Source organism: Ylistrum balloti, unplaced genomic scaffold (genome assembly GCF_031769215.1).
Source record: "Ylistrum balloti isolate Yb309-2 unplaced genomic scaffold, AGI_CSIRO_Ybal_v1 Utg370448, whole genome shotgun sequence".
Taxonomy (NCBI): Eukaryota; Metazoa; Mollusca; class Bivalvia; order Pectinida; family Pectinidae; genus Ylistrum; species Ylistrum balloti.
Genome location: NW_026782298.1, coordinates 1,069,727 through 1,087,500, shown reverse-complemented (window position 1 = coordinate 1,087,500; position 17,774 = coordinate 1,069,727). Strand labels below are relative to the sequence as shown.

At 38.6% G+C, this 17,774-nt stretch overlaps 2 protein-coding genes across 2 annotated transcripts in view; both read right to left on the bottom strand.

Moving 5' to 3' along the window:
* LOC132554851 (uncharacterized) overlaps positions 1 to 3,765 on the bottom strand; it is a 4,259-nt gene extending 494 nt beyond the window's left edge. The window contains exons 1-4 of the mRNA XM_060219174.1: positions 3,698 to 3,765; positions 2,415 to 2,565; positions 1,866 to 1,908; positions 1 to 124 (exon numbers count right to left, since the gene is read on the bottom strand). The exon at positions 1 to 124 is cut by the window's left edge and continues 494 nt beyond it. Of these exons, the coding sequence (XP_060075157.1) occupies positions 24 to 124; positions 1,866 to 1,908; positions 2,415 to 2,565; positions 3,698 to 3,717 (315 nt within the window). The 5' untranslated portion in view covers positions 3,718 to 3,765 and the 3' untranslated portion in view covers positions 1 to 23. The remainder of the gene's footprint in view (positions 125 to 1,865; positions 1,909 to 2,414; positions 2,566 to 3,697) is intronic.
* A 3,669-nt stretch (positions 3,766 to 7,434) lies between these two features.
* On the bottom strand, positions 7,435 to 12,497 carry LOC132554850 (uncharacterized). The gene is made up of 3 exons (XM_060219173.1): positions 12,485 to 12,497; positions 8,341 to 8,859; positions 7,435 to 7,925 (listed from the first exon to the last, which is right to left on the bottom strand). The coding sequence occupies exons 1-3, from the start codon at positions 12,495 to 12,497 to the stop codon at positions 7,435 to 7,437; spliced, it is 1,023 nt and encodes a 340-aa protein (XP_060075156.1).
* Positions 12,498 to 17,774: the final 5,277 nt, after the last annotated feature.

Below are 17,774 nucleotides of genomic sequence, written 5' to 3'. Positions count from 1 at the left end.
AGGAAATTCACGTATCACTGTATCTACTCTTTAAACTGCTTTTTAACAGTGTCTGTCAAACTGTCCATGCCTCCACTGACCAGACTAGGAGCATCACTCACAAACTCAAAAGTTTTCTGGACACCTGTAACACAGAAAGTTTATCAAATGTCAAACATTTATGACATAAATATCTATCAAAATTAGTTAACAGATGGACATATCATGGGTTCCCCGTCCATCACCTTGCCTGTGTAATGTTAGACCTTTATAATTTAAACTATGTCTACCAAAATTTGATAAAGCTTCATGTTATCATACTAAACTGTATAATGTAGGTCAGTAAAATGATGGAGTATGTTATACAATATTTGACCGATGCAAACATTTATGAAAAATTTGTGACAAGGAGTCCCTGGACCAGGTGAACTGATTAGCCCTACACAACAACAAGAGTCCCTGGACCAGGTGAGCTGATAAACATTACACAACAATAGGAGCTCCCTTGACCAGGTGAGCTGATAAACACTACAACAGGAGTCCCTGGACCAGGTGAACTGATAAACCTTACACAACAACAGGAGTCCCTGGACCAGGTGAGCTGATAAACCTTACACAACAATAGGAGCTCCCTTGACCAGGTGAGCTGATAAACACTACAACAGGAGTCTCTGGACCAGGTGAGCTGATAAACACTACACAACAACAGGAGTCCGTGGACCAGGTGAGCTGATTAACCTTACACAACAACAGGAGTCCCTGGACCAGGTGAGCTGATAAACACTACACAACAACAGGAGTCCCTGGACCAGGTGAGCTGATAAACACTACACAACAATAGAAGTACGTGGACCAGGTGAACTGATAAACCTTACACAACAACAGGAGTCTGTGGACCAGGTGAGCTGATAAGCCTTACACAACAATAGGAGTCCCTGGACCAGGTGAGCTGATAAACACTAAACAACAACAGGAGTCCCTGGACCAGGTGAGCTGATAAACACTACACAACAACAGGAGTCCCTGGACCAGGTGAGCTGATAAACACTACAACAGGAGTCCCTGGACCAGGTGAGCTGATAAACACTACACAACAATAGGAGTCCCTGGACCAGGTGAGCTGATAAACACTACAACAGGACCTTTGTCCCTTCCACCACAGAGTTTTTGATGGTAACCTTACACAACAACATTATTGTCACTTCTGCTGTCCAGGTAAGATGATAAACAACTGAAACAAATACAAAGTATGCTATATTATACTATTAACCAGGTGAGCTCATAAACAACTAACAACAATAGAATTCATGTGGACTGCTTTTATAACTGATAAACCTTACACAACAACAGGAGCTGTGGAACTTGAGGTGAGCTGATAAGCCTTACACAACAGACTATAGGTAGGCTGATAATTTTCACTCTCACTACAGGAGTCTGGACCAGGTGATGCTTTAAAAAACACTGTCTTAGAGTTGTTTCAGGTGAGGGGGCTGATAAACACTTTTAACAACAGGAGTCCCTGGACCAGGTGAGAGGATGCCTCAAATATGTTTTATAATAAATGGCTGTCTCAGATGGACCAGGTGAACACTGCTGATAAACACTAAAGGACTGTCCGTCCCTAACCTAAAGGAGTGTCTTAGACTTATCTAACACTTGAGGACCCTCTTAGACTTGTCTTACACTAAAGGACTGTCTAAGTCTTGTCTTAGACTACAGTACTGTCTCAGACTTATCTAACACTACAGGAGTGTCTAAGTCTTGTCTTAGACTACAGTACTGTCTCAGACTTATCTAACACTACAGGAGTGTCTAAGTCTTGTCTTAGACTACAGTACTGTCTTTGAACACTACAGGTGCCTAAGTCTTGTCTTAGACTACAGTACTGTCACTTCTGCTGTCCAGGCCTAAAGATGACATAGGCTTCAACTGAAATCAAATACAAAGTATGCTATATTATACTATTAACCAGCAGTAGATCATCAGACAACTAATAACAATGTCATACGCATACTACAGGAGTGTCTAAGTCTTGTATTAGACTTGAATACTGTCTTAGACTTGTCTAACACTAGAGGACTCTCTAAGACTTGTCTAACACTAAAGGACTAAGACTTGTCTAACACTAGAGGACTCTCTAAGACTTGTCTACCACTAGACGGCTATCTCAGACTTATCTAACACTAGAGGACTCTCTCAGACTTGTCTACCACTAGAGGATTTTCTCAGACTTGTCTAACACTGGAATACTGTCTTAGACTTATCTAACACTTGAAGACTGTCTAAGACTAGTCTAACACTTGAGGACTGTCTAAGACTTATCTAACACTAAAAGATGGTCTAAGACTTGCCTAACACTAGAATACCGTCTCAGACTTGAAGTCTTGTACTTGAGAAAACCCCAGTAAACAGTCTGATCCTTTCTGTTTCCTTACCTTGGATATTTCTTCTGGAGTGTATGGTTCTACCAGCTCCTGTAGTTGCTTGTAGGCCTGGACTCCTTGTTCAGTGTCACCCCACACACCATAGTGACTTGTCACACCAACTGCACCACCAAGAAGGCCAAGCTTTGCTAAAGAAGTGCCACTAAAACAAAAATTAATTCATCAGTATATGCAGTGCCACTAAAACACAAATTAATTTCTCAGTACATGCAGTACCACTAAAACACAAATTAATTCATCAGTATATGCAGTGCCACTAAAACACAAATTAATTTCTCAGTATATGCAGTGCCACTAAAACAAAAATTAATTCATCAGTATATGTAAGTACATGTACACTGATTTTGACTGCAACCTAGATTGCTCTTACAATAAATGTTTTTTCCATTCATTTTCAGTGAAGTGAATAATTCAACTAAATGTTCTTACGGAACACAGGTAGGCCTATTAAGACTATTTACCGTAAATACTTGCCAAGTACTAACCACTATTTATACTGCTTCTATTTGACTCTTTCAGTTTGGTATTTAACGAAATATCATGCGTTGTGGTATTTAATGCCTTGGGTTGCATTGAGATTTAGGAAATTTCAAGAAAAACAGTGAGTGATGTAAATGGAAGAAGTCAGTATGACTTGTGTATTATGTTGAATATGGTCTCCGTCATTCACCAGGTGGAGCAGGCTTGTTTGACTCTGTAAGTAGAGCTCTGGGGTTTTTTTTTTGTTTTTTTTTTCTCTATATCGTTAATTAATAAGATATACCATGCTGCTTTCATAAATTATATGATTGACATCTAACCTTTAGATTTTAAAGACTAAATCAAAATATAAAAGCTTTTGATTTCATTTAAATTTACTGGTTTCTTGAGTTTCTTCAAATCCCGTACGTCTTTAAATAGCCCTAACTAATCTATTGTACCCATGATGATGTTATCCACAGGAAGAATGACGAAGTTTGTATACGCTTACATTGTCATTCTTGCTAGGTTACGGCTTGGCTGAATTTCCCCATATATTTTATACAAATTTGAATAAATTGTATATTTTCCTCAAGTCGGGCATATATGACTTAAATGTATTGGAACCACGGTGTTATCATTCTGATGAAATGCTCTGTCTATTCCATTCATGCGTCGTTAGTGATTTTAACGATAAAAAAAAACGACAGGTTTTGTCAGAAAATTCACTATATGTGAGATGACTGTAGAGTACTGTGTCCTTAGTGGAATCGATCAATATCTGTAAATCGTTAAAGTTGCCTCAGTTTACTTACTATTTCACAAGCATTGCCATCGTACCGCAGTAAGCTCTATCACCGAAAGTCAAACAGTTGAACTTCCGTTGAAGGGAAACAACTCTCAATAACTTATCCATTTGGTGGTAGACGGATTATGCCCGTACCAGGAATATAAGAAATAATTAATAACTCGAGCAAAAAAAAAAAAAAATCTTATTAGTTGCAAATTTTCTACATAATATACTTAAATATTTTAAAATTCTGACTCTTTGAATGAATTAATTTAGCTATCAAGGTTTTTTAATCGATGTTTTGTTATTTTTTAAGGGGTAAAAAACTTGTACGCCACACTCAACAGTGAAACTTTCCGATTGTTTTGCAAATTACAGCTATTACAGGGTTGAATTTAAGATTTTTTGAAATTCCAAACAAATAATTATAGCTATCTGATTGTAAACACACCAGTTTACTCAACGAAGCTTACTTCACATCTAATTGTCACCAGAGACGTATATATCACATGTGATATATACGTCTCTGTTGCCGCGAACTTATGATTAAGTGGTGTGAATGATGTACGAGCATGCATGCGAGAGTGAATGCTGATATTTATTGTGGTATTCGTACTCATGCCGTTGTCCAGGTAGGTGATCTATTTTAGCCACGTCACCTGTACAACCGATCCGTGTACCTATGTGTGACTGGCGAGTCGTCCTTTGTGGGTCGAATGTGTGTGACGAGTGGACTTATATTGTGTTTTGTAATGGGTTTTAGAGTGTGTAAGTCAAGTGGCCATTGGTATGAAAGTTGACTTCGTGAGTAGTGTTCTTTTGTGTTAGCAGACAGAGCTTGGACTCCCAAGAGTGCAGACGTGTTTACGACACTCTGTTTTTATTGGCTTTGTCTCTTCCCCGTGAACGTATATACCTGTTTGTACTTTATCTGCAGGTACTTCTGATCATTTTAAACATGCAGAATACAACTTTTTAATTATATCTGTATCCACGTTTCCTAGTCGTATTTGAAGTTGAAGTGAACCGAGTTCCACTCCGCGTGCCCTTAATCTAAAGGTGACAATGTTATTTGTCACATTGGCGCCCAACGTGGGGCCTTGTTAGTGTCGCTTAGTTCATTTTATATTCCATGGGCATGGCCATACGACTTTTTCTTGAACCGTTTCTCTATGTCTACTTTTTCTCCACCTCCCACCGTTGGTACCCCATACTATCGCTTTGGCCCCGGAAGTTGTTCTGGACATGTTTGAAAAACAAAATTAACTCATTTCGTGTTTAATTGATGATTTTCAGGATGAAATAAGAACTGTTTTTGATAATGTCCTTGAAACATATACTTATCTTCTAAGTGAATTAGTCAACACTAGGAAAGAAGTGCAGTTTCTCAATGAACAAACCTTCAATTTGAAGGACAATCTGAACAAGATTCAAAGTGAATTGAGACCCCGTACGCGTGTTTCTATGTCTGACAGATGTTGTCAAACTGATAGTCATACTGACATATGTCTAGCCTCGGATATACTAGTACACACCCTACCTGCTCACGAAACAAGTTCCAATCGTGGAAAACGGGTCATGTTCGTTTAACACATGTGTCCCCTTGGCTAGCAGCACTCAAGTAGACAAACCTGCTGCTCCTGTTAGTACCCAAACATGTGTTGATTTCAGTACTACTCCGTCAGATCGTGCTTGTCCTAAAAGGCCGACTTGTCACACACAGGTACACGGTTGTACAGGTTGTAGAGATGACCTAGTTCTTGTTCGCAGGTATTATCAAAGACTAAAATATCATCCATGTACACTAGACAAAGCTTCCAAGTTAAGCCTGTAAGGACTTGCTCCATCAAATGTTCGAATGTGGCAGGTGCGTTGCAAAGACCAATGGGCATAACTTTAAATTGCCAAAATCCACCATAACCTGTTACAAAGGCTGTTTTCTGTCGATCCTTCTCTGCAACGTCCACCTGCCAATAGCCACTTTTGAGATCTAGAGTGGAGAACCAAGTGGCACCAGCAAGAGTGTCCATAGTATCCTCGATGCGGGGCAATGGATGACTGTCCTTAACTGTGATGTCATTCAGTTCACGGTAGTCAATACAAAACCGTGTTGAACCATCTTTCTTTTTCACTAAAACAATGGGTGATGCCCACTGACCATTTGATTTCTCAATCACACCCATTTATGACATTTCCTTTACTTTCCTCTCCGCTTCTTTTTGTTTTGAAAATGGAATTCTGCGGATCCCTGGTGTATTGGTTTTGCATCACCTGTGTCGATTGCATGGGTAACTACATTTGTATTGCCGATATCTGATTGGCTGTTAGAAAATGTGTCACTGTACCGTATAAGGATATCTGCAACCTGTTGTTGCTGATATTCCGTCAGGTTTTCCTTCGAGCGCTCAAAAAGGTTAATAAGGTGCTCAGGTACAGCATCAACAGTCTCAAACACAGGATTGTTTACATCCTCACCCTCAAACTGCGAGACAGCACATACTGGTTCACAGAATTCAGCAACAGTGCCCTAAAACCAACAGCAAAGTCTGCCATCAGAACATCTCTGGTCCACACGGGTCGTTGTCATGGAAACTGTAGTAGAAATGATGTGCCGTCTCCATCCTTGGCCATCTCCAGTAGCTTGGCTTTAAGTCACTGTTTATTTTGATAAGTCCTACGTAACCTCTGTGAACATTTCTTCCTTCTTGCTCGTTCAGCATGTTGCCTAGTGATAAATTCCAGTAAAAGAGTCAGTCCAACCTGACACAAAATCCCTCTTGTCCACTCATGTTTTAATGAAATCCATGACGATTCTTCTTCTGTTTCCGAATATTGAACCTTGCAGTAATATATGTTATATCGGTTTGAAAAAGCAATCCTTGTTACACAGTCTGCTTTCTTTGGTGTTCCAGTATTAGGACATTTCTTGTCAGGATTCGGAAAGTATTTGTCCTTTTGTGGACGACCTTGATGAATCTTCGCAACTATGGCAGCATCCTTATCTTCCTTCTCTTGTTCATTAAACAATTTGTTTTTGTAGAGGACGTTCCGTTTCTTGCCATCCATATTTTTGGTATCATGAAACTGTCGTCTGAGCTTCTCTGGAACGATTTTTTGGGAAAAGCCATACGTTCGATACATCTCTGTTCTTATACTGGACATAATAATATAGAACGTCGTGACTACGCTTTGCTGACAAAATGTTGGAAATAATCCTCTTTTCCTTGCGACGTGCTATATCCTGACTTTTCTGAATATCTTCCTGACTTTGAGTCTCTGGTGTATCTTGACGATGACAAGTATTGTTCATTTCTGCTTGAGGTGTACTGTCTGTTCGAGTCCTCTCTTGTAACCCTAATGGTTGTGTACCCTGTGGTATATTGTTATCCTCTACTTCATCTTATACGTTACTACCATTTCTTCAGCATCAGGTTCTGCTTCTTCTATATCATCTTCATGCAATTCATGTGGATGAATGGGTCTCTTTTCAGGGTCATAACAAGGCTTTAATCTGTTAGCATGGATTAGTGACCGTACATCTTTGTTGTCGCTACATCTTCTGAGCTTGAATGTATCCTTTGGTCCTTTAGGGGTAATATTGTAAGGTCCAACCCATTTCCTATGTAACTTGGGAGCTGTACCAACAGGAACCTGAGCACAGTATAACCAAACTTTGTCTCTAACTACAAATTCAGTGGGTTTTGCATGTTTGTCACATTGTCTCTTGTACTTTTCCTGTGCTATTTTCATATTGTCCTTTGCTTATTTCCTTGTTAGGTCTAGATTCTCCAGGTGTTGTGAGAGTTGAATTCGGAAATTTTGTGGTAGGGTTGGTTTTGGAATAAGACTTGAATCGATTGGCATTCTCATCTCTTGTCCATATAGTATATAGTACGGAGAATGTAACATTGACTGAGTCACTGGTGTCATGCGATAGGACATCATTATTGCTGGTAACACATCAAGCCATGTGTTCTGCTTCTCATTGCAACGTATTCTCAATTGTTGTAAAATAACAAAGTTCATTCTCTCGCAGGCCGAGTTTGTGCGTAATTTGAGCTCGAAAAGACTCTTTGTTTGAAACATTTCCGATAGAGCTTGAATGAGTGATGACATAAAATTTCTGCCGCGATCCGAAACTAAGGTTCGTGGTGCACCATAACGAGTGAAAATTTCTCTAAACAAAACATGGGCAATTTCATTTGCAGATTGTGTTTTCAGTGAGAATGCCTCACACCACTTAGAAGCGCTGTCTACAACGAGCAGGGTGTATTTGTAGCCTTCTGATGTAATCGGTAGGCCTCCTAGTATGTCGATATGACACCTACTGAATACTTCTTCTACCGGTAAAGGGTTGAGAGGTGTAGGGCGTCCAGCCAAGTGACGTTTGGTTTGCTGACATGCTTCCCAACTTTGAACATAGTCTTTAATTTCTTAGTACATGCGAGGCCAATAGTATTTGCTTCTGATAGCGTCATAGGTACGCTGTTGTCCCTGATGACTTTACTATCATGATAGGCTACGAGAGCCTCGTGTTGAAGGCATTGGGGTACAGCAACTTGGAAAACCAACCTATCTGCTGCTTCTCTATTCTCATATCTTCCTTGGAAAATGTGGAATAGAACTCAATCCCTAAGTTCATAATTTTAAGTTTCAGCTACAACTTGCCTTGCAGTAATATGGTTTTCTGGCACCAGTCCATCCTTCTTGTAGCTAAAATGCTGTCAAAATCTGGACATTGCTGTTGTAACTGGGAAAGTTCAGAATTAGTGTGAAATTCTTCATGGAAGTCTTTGAGTTGGCTGTCATCGATATCATCCTCAGGCTCATCTTCCAAATTTTGCTGAGTGTCAATGTTGCATACACTAGCAGTTTTTTGCGTATCCGCATGATACACGAAGGTTGCCATAGCATATTCTTTTTGGCTCAACTGTTGAGCTTGACTTGATGTAGATGCTATGTTAACTTCATAGCCTGGTACATCTGGGTCTTGTATCTGCTCTGGTCCTTGGTCCTTTGAACATTGGTCCTGTATATACTCCCTCCTTGAAAGTGCAACCACATTTAGATTCTTCTGTCCTGTCTTATGTTTAACGTCAAAATTATACCCTTGGAGTTGTGGTGCCCAGCGTGCTACCTTACTATTTAATTTTTTATTACTTTGTATCCATTTTACGGTCGAATCGTCTGTATACACAGTAAATTTTTGATGATTCCAAATATGGCCGAAATGTATTGATGGCTTCTACGAATGCTAATCCTTCTTTTTTGTATTTATGTAGATATATAAACAATAACAGCTTCTTTTGTTACTCAAACATAGTTTTACATTTTCTATATGAATACTTTAATACTAAGGGATGTTATCCAGAATTTTATCTTTAAGGGGATGCAAACCGAAAATAAGATTGAAGGTGATTTAATCCAGAAACATGTTTTAAGGGGATGTAATCCAGAAAATATTTTCAAGGGAATTAAATAAAAATCATACTTTAAGGTGGACACAAATCAGAAAGATTTTCCTACTGGAAAGAAATCAAGACATGATCAATAAAAACCAAAACTTTAACTTTAATGGCACACTCAAATATTTGTATGTGGATACTGTAAAAGCATGATTGGCTGTGTAAGCTAGGGTCAAAAGGTCATGAGTATGATGCCGTTGTTGTATGTACAATTCTGTGAATTAAAAAGAGCACACGGCAGTAAGATTTATATAAAAACTTTAAAAATTCTCCTGAAAATGGTCAAGCATTCTTAAATTTGTCTACAAAATTTGATTCATTCTGAAAAGTATTCAAGGATAAAAAGAAATATAATATTTAGTTTTTTTCAGAAGTTGGATGTAATTATTTCAACTTTATTTTTTCAATAATTTTAGTTGTACACCCTTAAAATGATTTTTGAAGATAGCTAAATACAAAATCTTGCTGTTAGCTTTTAGGAAAGAATTTTTTTTCTATAAAAACAATATATAGACAATTACACTGACCAATCAGTGATCACTTGACTTAATTACCATACATACATTTACATATAAACTGAAACATCATGTACATAAAACCTAAGTATGTGTGAACCTGTCTGTGTTACAGGTAGATATGATTTTGTACACCTGTCTGTGTTACAGGTAGATATGATTTTGTACACCTGTCTGTGTTACAGGTAGATAATATTTGGTACACCTGTCTCTGTTACAGGTAGATATGATTTTGTACACCTGTCTGTGTTACAGGTAGATATCATTTTGTACACCTGTCTGTGTTACAGGTAGATATCATTTTGTACACCTGTCTCTGTTACAGGTAGATAATATTTTGTACACCTGTCTGTGTTACAGGTAGATAATATTTTGTACACCTGACTGTTACAGGTAGATATGACTTTGTACACTTGTCACTGTTACAGGTTGATAATATTTGGTACACCTGTCTCTGTTACAGGTAGATATGATCTGGCACACCTGTCTCTGTTACAGGTAGATATCATTTTGTACACCTGTCTGTGTTACAGGTAGATAATATTTTGTACACCTGACTGTTACAGGTAGATATGACTTTGTACACTTGTCACTGTTACAGGTAGATATTATTTGGTACACCTGTCTCTGTTAACAGGTAGATAATATTTTGTACACCTGTCTCTGTTACAGGTAGATAATATTTTGTACACCTGTCTGTGTTACAGGTAGAATATATTTGGTACACCTGTCTCTGTTACAGGTAGATAATATTTTGTACACCTGTCTGTGTTACAGGTAGATAATATTTTGTACACCTGACTGTTACAGGTAGATATGACTTTGTACACTTGTCACTGTTACAGGTAGATAATATTTGGTACACCTGTCTGTGTTATAGATAGATATTATTTGGTACACCTGTCTCTGTTACAGGTAGATAATATTTTGTACACCTGTCTCTGTTACAGGTACACATCATTCTGTACTCCAGTATGTTACAGGTAGATATGATTTTGTACACCTGTCTCTGTTACAGGTAGATATGATTTTGTACACCTGTCTCTGTTACAGGTAGACATCATTCTGTACTCCAGTATGTTACAGGTAGATATCATTTTGTACACCTGTCTCTATTACTGGTAGATATCTTTTTAATTGATATAATTTAACAGTTTATCTAGATATTTTGGTTATATAATTGGTATAAATAACTTCTTCTCGGGAAGAACACATTGGATATCACATATAATGGACTGCAGTATCCCTAGAGGATGGGGATTCAAAACTACTGATAATGGGGGATGACCCTCCAGGGGTTCAAGGGCAGGGCAAGAATGGTTATATTAATATGCACCATAACTTTTTCCCTTTTAACTACACACTTATTGTCACATTTGGTTGGTAGCATTCTGGCAAGGTGGAAATTCAATATTGTAAAAAGGCTGGATTTGACTCTCTAGGGGACTGGGGAGTAGCATTTTAAGACTATATTTCTATAAGCAAATATGGCCAAAGTTTAGGAATTTTATATAAATGTTCCACAATTTCTTTTTTCGAAATGTTTCATATTTGATGAAAATCAACAGTTGGTGTCAGCCCTCACTTTGCAGTACAGTACTTTGAATTTGAATTTCAAAGCACAGATTTTGTTTGGTGCGCTTCATGATCAACACACAAGTTGAAATGGACAAGGAAAAGCAAGAAAACTTCAAATTTACAAAATTTTTCCCATTTTTGAAAAGTGAATACTGTATTCGATCCAATAAGCGCCCAGGGCACTCAAAAAATTGCAATAAGGGGGGCGCTTATTAGAGACCATAGTAGATGTAAAAGAAACACATTCAGTACTAAAATACTTAAAAATCTACTGTACGGTTCATGTATTTATAAAATCACTAGTTTTTTTACATGCAATAAAACCATCTTAGATTTAAAAAGTTTTTTTTATGTTTTTCTGGAGTACATCTCCTTAGTAACCGACTTAAAACAATTCTTGATCATGACTAAAAGGCAAATAAATCTAGACTTTTAGGTATCTGAAGGGGGAGGGAGCGCTTATATGGACATGGGTGCTTATTGGGTCGAATACGGTAAATATATTCACAGTAATGTCAACTTTTTAGTTGGGATAAAAACACACCTAGAATTGATTTAAATTTAGTCAGAAGCATCATGGAGGGTAGGGAAACCAAGTTTGTACTGATAGAGGGTCTGGGCCCACCAGGCCTTAGGGTCAGGTTTGTGACAAAGTTGGGGATGTGGCCCAATAAGAGAAATGGAGGAAAAGCTTTATGGGAAGAGAAACCAATTTTGTATACAAGTGGTTGGTCTGACCCCCTTGGGCCCTAAGTTGAAACACTAAGCAAAATCTTTAATACCCCTTGTGTTGGCTGAAGTTATATGGACCAAATTTGATCAAAAGCACTATTTTGGGGAAAGTATGCCAATGTTGGATAAATTAATAGCCTAAAGCCAGATGTATGGTCCATTACTACAGCCAGGATATATAGGAAATTGCTGAATCCTAGAAATTTGTCAAAATGTGATCTGAAGCATCCTTGGTTGCAGTGGACATATATAAATTGCTTTGAAGCACACACTTTGGATCTGGACCCCTGAAGGCAAAGGAGTGAGGCCCAATGAAGACATAGATTATCCTTAAATTAAAATTGACAAAACCAGGTGTACCAGGCCCTAAATCTTACACCAGCAGTGACCATCTTCCAATACAGTAAAGCCTTATGAGGTATTCAGCTACAACAGCTCCAGTACAGCCAGGATCCAGCTGTAAAATGTCATTCTTAGAGATGTCAATACTTAAAGTTATCAACAAAAACACTATACACTCACCAGTTTTGGTCATATTAGTGATACTGTGTCACCATGTTGGTAAGTTTTGGAAAAAAAATCCAAAATAATTACACACAAATGATTTTTGAGGATTTTTCAACAATTCATTCACAATATTTGATACTCAACATAAAAAATTTGAACATCTTTGTCAGGCCGGGAATTGTTCAATTAATCTTACTTGCTTACTTTGTACAAATGTACCTCACTGCAACCTGCAGTCACAATCAGATGTGGTAGAGCCATGTGAGATCAGCTCTTCCCAGGATCCAGCTGCAAAATATTATTCTGACAAACGCTAATTCCCCACCTACCCCTAAACCCCTTCTTGCCTCTTTGCTTTCATCGATGATTTCCTGACAAATAAATACATTTCCTCTGCATAATGCAACGTAGAGAAATTGTCCAATAAAAAACAAACACCAAGCCCACCCCATTAACTCCCTGGCCTCCTGGAACCATTCATTCAATTCAGATGATACATGTAATACCCAGTAGTTAATTTCACCTATCCTCAGATTCAGATTTCAGTCAAATAAAATTTCTCTTTCATTCAGTTGATGTTATCATTGAAAGGATTGAAACTAATTGAACAGGTATATACCACTTTGACATAGACAGGGATGCACAAATTGGAAATCCAAATGACAATTGAGCCTGTATTCCATATTGCTTCATGTGCTCAAACTTATTTAGATTAAAAAAAAAAGCAACTGATGGATGTTGTCTCTTTAACAAGAGGCCCTGGACCTAACCAGTCCTGTGACTAATATAAACAATGTACAATGGTAATAAAACTGCAAAGGGCCATAACTCTGTAACTTAATCAAATTGGTCCCACAACACCAAAGCTGCAGACTCTAGTTTTGTCAAAATATATTCATATTTTCAAGTTTTCACATGCACAAGGTCCATGAAAATGAAGTTGCAAGGTCATACCTCTGTAAATTATGACTTGATTAGTGACATTGCCAAACTCATACAAATATATCGTACAAATATTTAGACTGGAGAAAGCAAAGTGATTTATAGATATATATATTACAACTTTTAAGTCGCTCCAAGTTTCCTGCATTCTATTGTTTTTCAGTTTAGTCATTCCACTAAGTTAATGTTGCCCTTTTCATGCCTTAAATTTTGTATAGGTCATGATTACATATAGGTTCTTTGATTCATTAATTAATAAAAATAACATTGTAAAATTTACCATTCAAATTAGGTCCATTAGTTTTAGCAATCATATTGTGACATTTGCATACTAATCTTAGTGTGAAATTTGAAAATGTTAAATTTGAAAATTATACGATTTCTGAGTGTCACGTGACCTTATCAACAACCATTTTTTCGTAAAAAAACCCACTTAATTTTGCCTTTATAAACCTTCATTTAAAAGTTATTTTTAAAGACATGCCTATATCACGTGAACACTAATCGCCCTATATATATAGACTTCATTACCTTTGACCCTGCTTGTTAACGGTATTAAACAATCAACAATAACACCTTCAGAATTAAATACACCCATCAGCAACAAAGATAGAGTTTGCATCTTTCTGATCATAACAGATCTTGTATTGATTGATGGATGTCAAATTAATTAGTATTAGTTGTAATTGTTCACAGATACGATATACCCCGGGATGTGTACTGACACTACAGTATATAGAGAACTTTTCTTTAGCTCGATTGGTTGAGTGTCAGACTAGTTAGCCAGGGGTCCCGGGTTCGATTTCTAGCGGAGGCATTGAAATAAATAATGACCTCTGTTACATCTATATATAGATCTACTTTCTATCTGCCTTTATAACCATATGTGTATTCAACTGTCCGATAGTCTTCTGGAATTTAGATCAACTTTCATACCCCCCCCCTAATATCTGTATACAGAATACATGGTCAGTGTCTTAAAATATTTTTGACGAGGGTGAAGAAAGACAGAAGTGGAGAGCGCACCAACAAACATCCATGCCCAACCCTACACCCACCAGCATCCCTGTCGAATATAGAAAAAAAACCGTTATGCTATGTGATAGGTGTATTCTGACAATGGCAGCGCAGGTGTTGTCGTACATTGTAGTACTTTTCACAAAGACTTGCTTCTTTTCTTTTCAGTTGTGCAGTAAAAAATACTGGCGCGTTTGAATTTCCCGCGAGTTTATGTTAATATTTATCTCACCCTTGGAGAGTTACATCTGATTTTCGAGCAACCTTTGGATTTATGAGAATGGCAATACACAATTGCCAAGAGTATCCAAGAATAAACACAAATGTCACGTGATTAATCCGAGAGCGCAGCGAATTCACATGGCCGACAGTAGCACAAACAACGCGGTGTTGTCTGCTGTCGATATATATATATAGGTAAGATTGTAACGATATGGACTTACTTATAGAAGCTACTCTAAATTTTGTTGAAGAAATCAGGTAAATTATTTTTTCTATGTGTAACTAGATGAGCTTGTAACTGCAGATTCCGATGTTGGGACGCTGTTGCGCCTTATTTTTATCGATTTTTGGTGTGTGTGCGTCACCTATGTATGTTGCCGAGTATATGTGTAGGGCCAGTCTGATTCACTGAAAGGTTTTTAATTGAAGTGAATGACGCGAAATGTTATCGACATATGAGGAAAGCTAACGGTATGTTTACCGTGCGGTTGGTATCACAGGGTCACGGAACCATAACGAGTGTGTATTACCGTGGTCCGTGGTATTACAGCTGTGACACATGCAATGTAAACATTTGTCGGACACCGACATTTTGATAATTATGACATCGATCACGGCGATCAATATACATGCATTGCATTAAACAATGATACAGCCATGATCAATCCTCTTATATAGTAATACACATATATGTACACTAGGACTTTTCTGAGGTCACTTTATTCAGACTTTCCATTTATGGTGGTGAAGCCAGTTATTGATTTATGCTTGAACTGAAAAGTTATCTCTCTAATTCTGATTCACAAATGCCATTCAAGATAATGAATTTCTGACATCATTGTCGTACAGAGCAAATTCAGTTAGTCATGTACATGTATATAGATTTTTTTTTAGAGATATTTCCTTTAAAGTTGGTGCTGCATTGACAAAGTTGAATGCATATTATATACTCATAGAAATATTTCAAAAGTTAACGTTACTAAGGGACTTATAATACAGTGTTATACGTCCCTGCTAAATGTATGTGTGAATTGAGAAAGTAACAGAACATGAACACTACTGCTTTTGTTAATGAAGAATTATGATTTCCTTTCTAACAATCTGAAATTGGGAACCTCCTTGTAGTAAATTCAACTTCTAATGTAAACAGAACTGGCACTTATATGTGACACTAAGTGTATTGTTTAGCCTACCTGTAGTAAGAGATAGGAGACTATCAGTGAGGTGCTTGCTTGTGTTATCTTTTTTCTGATTCTGGTCATGCATCCTAATTTAATAGAATGTGCTTAAAATTTCAAAAGAGTGGAATCAGGTCAGTTTATGTTGGCCAAGAACAGACATTCCTTTTCAGTGTAATTGAATCATGAATATGGAAGACGCATGTCGTCCTAATTTGTAGAAAACTGATGAGATGACTAAAGACACTGCTGAACTCTGACAGTCATATCCAAGATATAATTGGTATTAGTACTTTTAATGTCTAATTGATCACAGTAAGAACACATGCTGTGTCTAAGTTTAACGACTAACCAAGCTGGTTAATTGGGAATTTGGTCCTTATAATTCAAATTCTCCTATATCTATGGTCTGTAATCTGTCCATCTGTCCATCTGTCTCTCTGTCCATCTACCCGTCCATTCGCCTGTCTGTCCATCCATCTATCTGTCCATCTACCTGTCTGTCAATCCGCCTGTCTGTCCATCCACCTGTCTGTTCATCTGTCTGTCTGTTCATCCATCTATTTGTTCATCCGCCTGCCTGTCCGTCTGTCCGTCTGCTGCCTGTCTGTCCGTCCGTCTATCTGTCCATCTACCTGTCTGTTCATCCACCTGTCTGTTCATCCGGTATTTCTATAGAAGCTCTAGATGGATCTTTCTCGAATTTCATATGTAGGTTCTCCTTGGTCTCTAGTTGTGGCGATTTGATTTTGGGACGCTTGTATTTTGCCTAGTAAAGTGTGTTATGGCTGCATGCTTCTATAAGTACTGGATGGATCTCTCTCAAATTTCATAGGTAGATTCCCATTTTTTTCCTGTAGGATCAAGTGTCATCAGTAACGATGTAACGTTCACTTTAGATTATGAATCTCATCTTCACTTCCCCACCCCTTACTCACTACCATTCCTTCCCCACCTTTCAATCACCCCTCACTCATCACCTTCCCTTCACTCATTACTATTCCCTACCCATCATTCATCACAATCCATTCTTCATCCCTTGCTATCATACCTTTCCTACCCCTCATTCTCCACCACCCTTTCTCATCCCTCACTCAACACCATCCCTTTGCCACCCCTCACTCACACCATCCCTTTGCCACCCCTCACTCAACACCATCCCTTCACAACCCCTCACTCAACACCATCCCTTCACAACCCCTCACTCAATACCATCCCTTTACCACCCCTCATTCAACACCATTCCTTCACAACCCCTCACTCAACATCATCCTTTCCTCACCCCTCACTCAACACCATCCCTTCCTCCCCAATCACTCAGCACCATCCCTGCACAACCCCTCACTCAACACCACACCTTCCTGACCCCTCACTCAACACCATCCCTTTGCCACCCCTCACTCACCACCATCCCTTCACAATCCCTCACTCAACACCACATCTTCCCGGCCCCTCACTCAACACCATCCCTTCCCGACCCCTCACTCAACACCATCCCTTCCCGACCCCTCACTCAACACCATCCCTTCCCAACCCCTCACTCAACACCATCTCTTCCCGACCCCTCACTCAACACCACACCTTCCCGACCCCTCACTCAACACCACACCTTCCCCATCTCTCACTCACTACTATTCTTTCTGTACTGATCACTCAAAACCATCCCTTCCTCATTTCTCACTCACCATTATTCTTTCTTTATCCCTCACCCACCAACATCCTTGCCAATCCCCTCACCCATCAACATCCTTGCCTGTCCCCTCACCCATCAACATCCTTGCCAATCCCCTCACCCACCAACATCCTTGCCAGTCCCCTCACCCACCAACGTCCTTGCCAGTCCCCTTATCCACCAACTCCTATGCCCTACCCCTCACCCCCGAACATCCATGGTCTATCGGTCAGACACCAACATCCATGGCCTATTGGTCAGACACCAACATCCA

Excerpts from the sequence above, each read along its gene's own strand:
- LOC132554850 (XM_060219173.1), bottom strand. Across the intron at positions 7,926-8,340 it reads GAAAACCATATTACTGCAAG|ACAGCGCTTCTAAGTGGTGT; the intron begins GCAAGTTGTAGC and ends TGCTCGTTGTAG.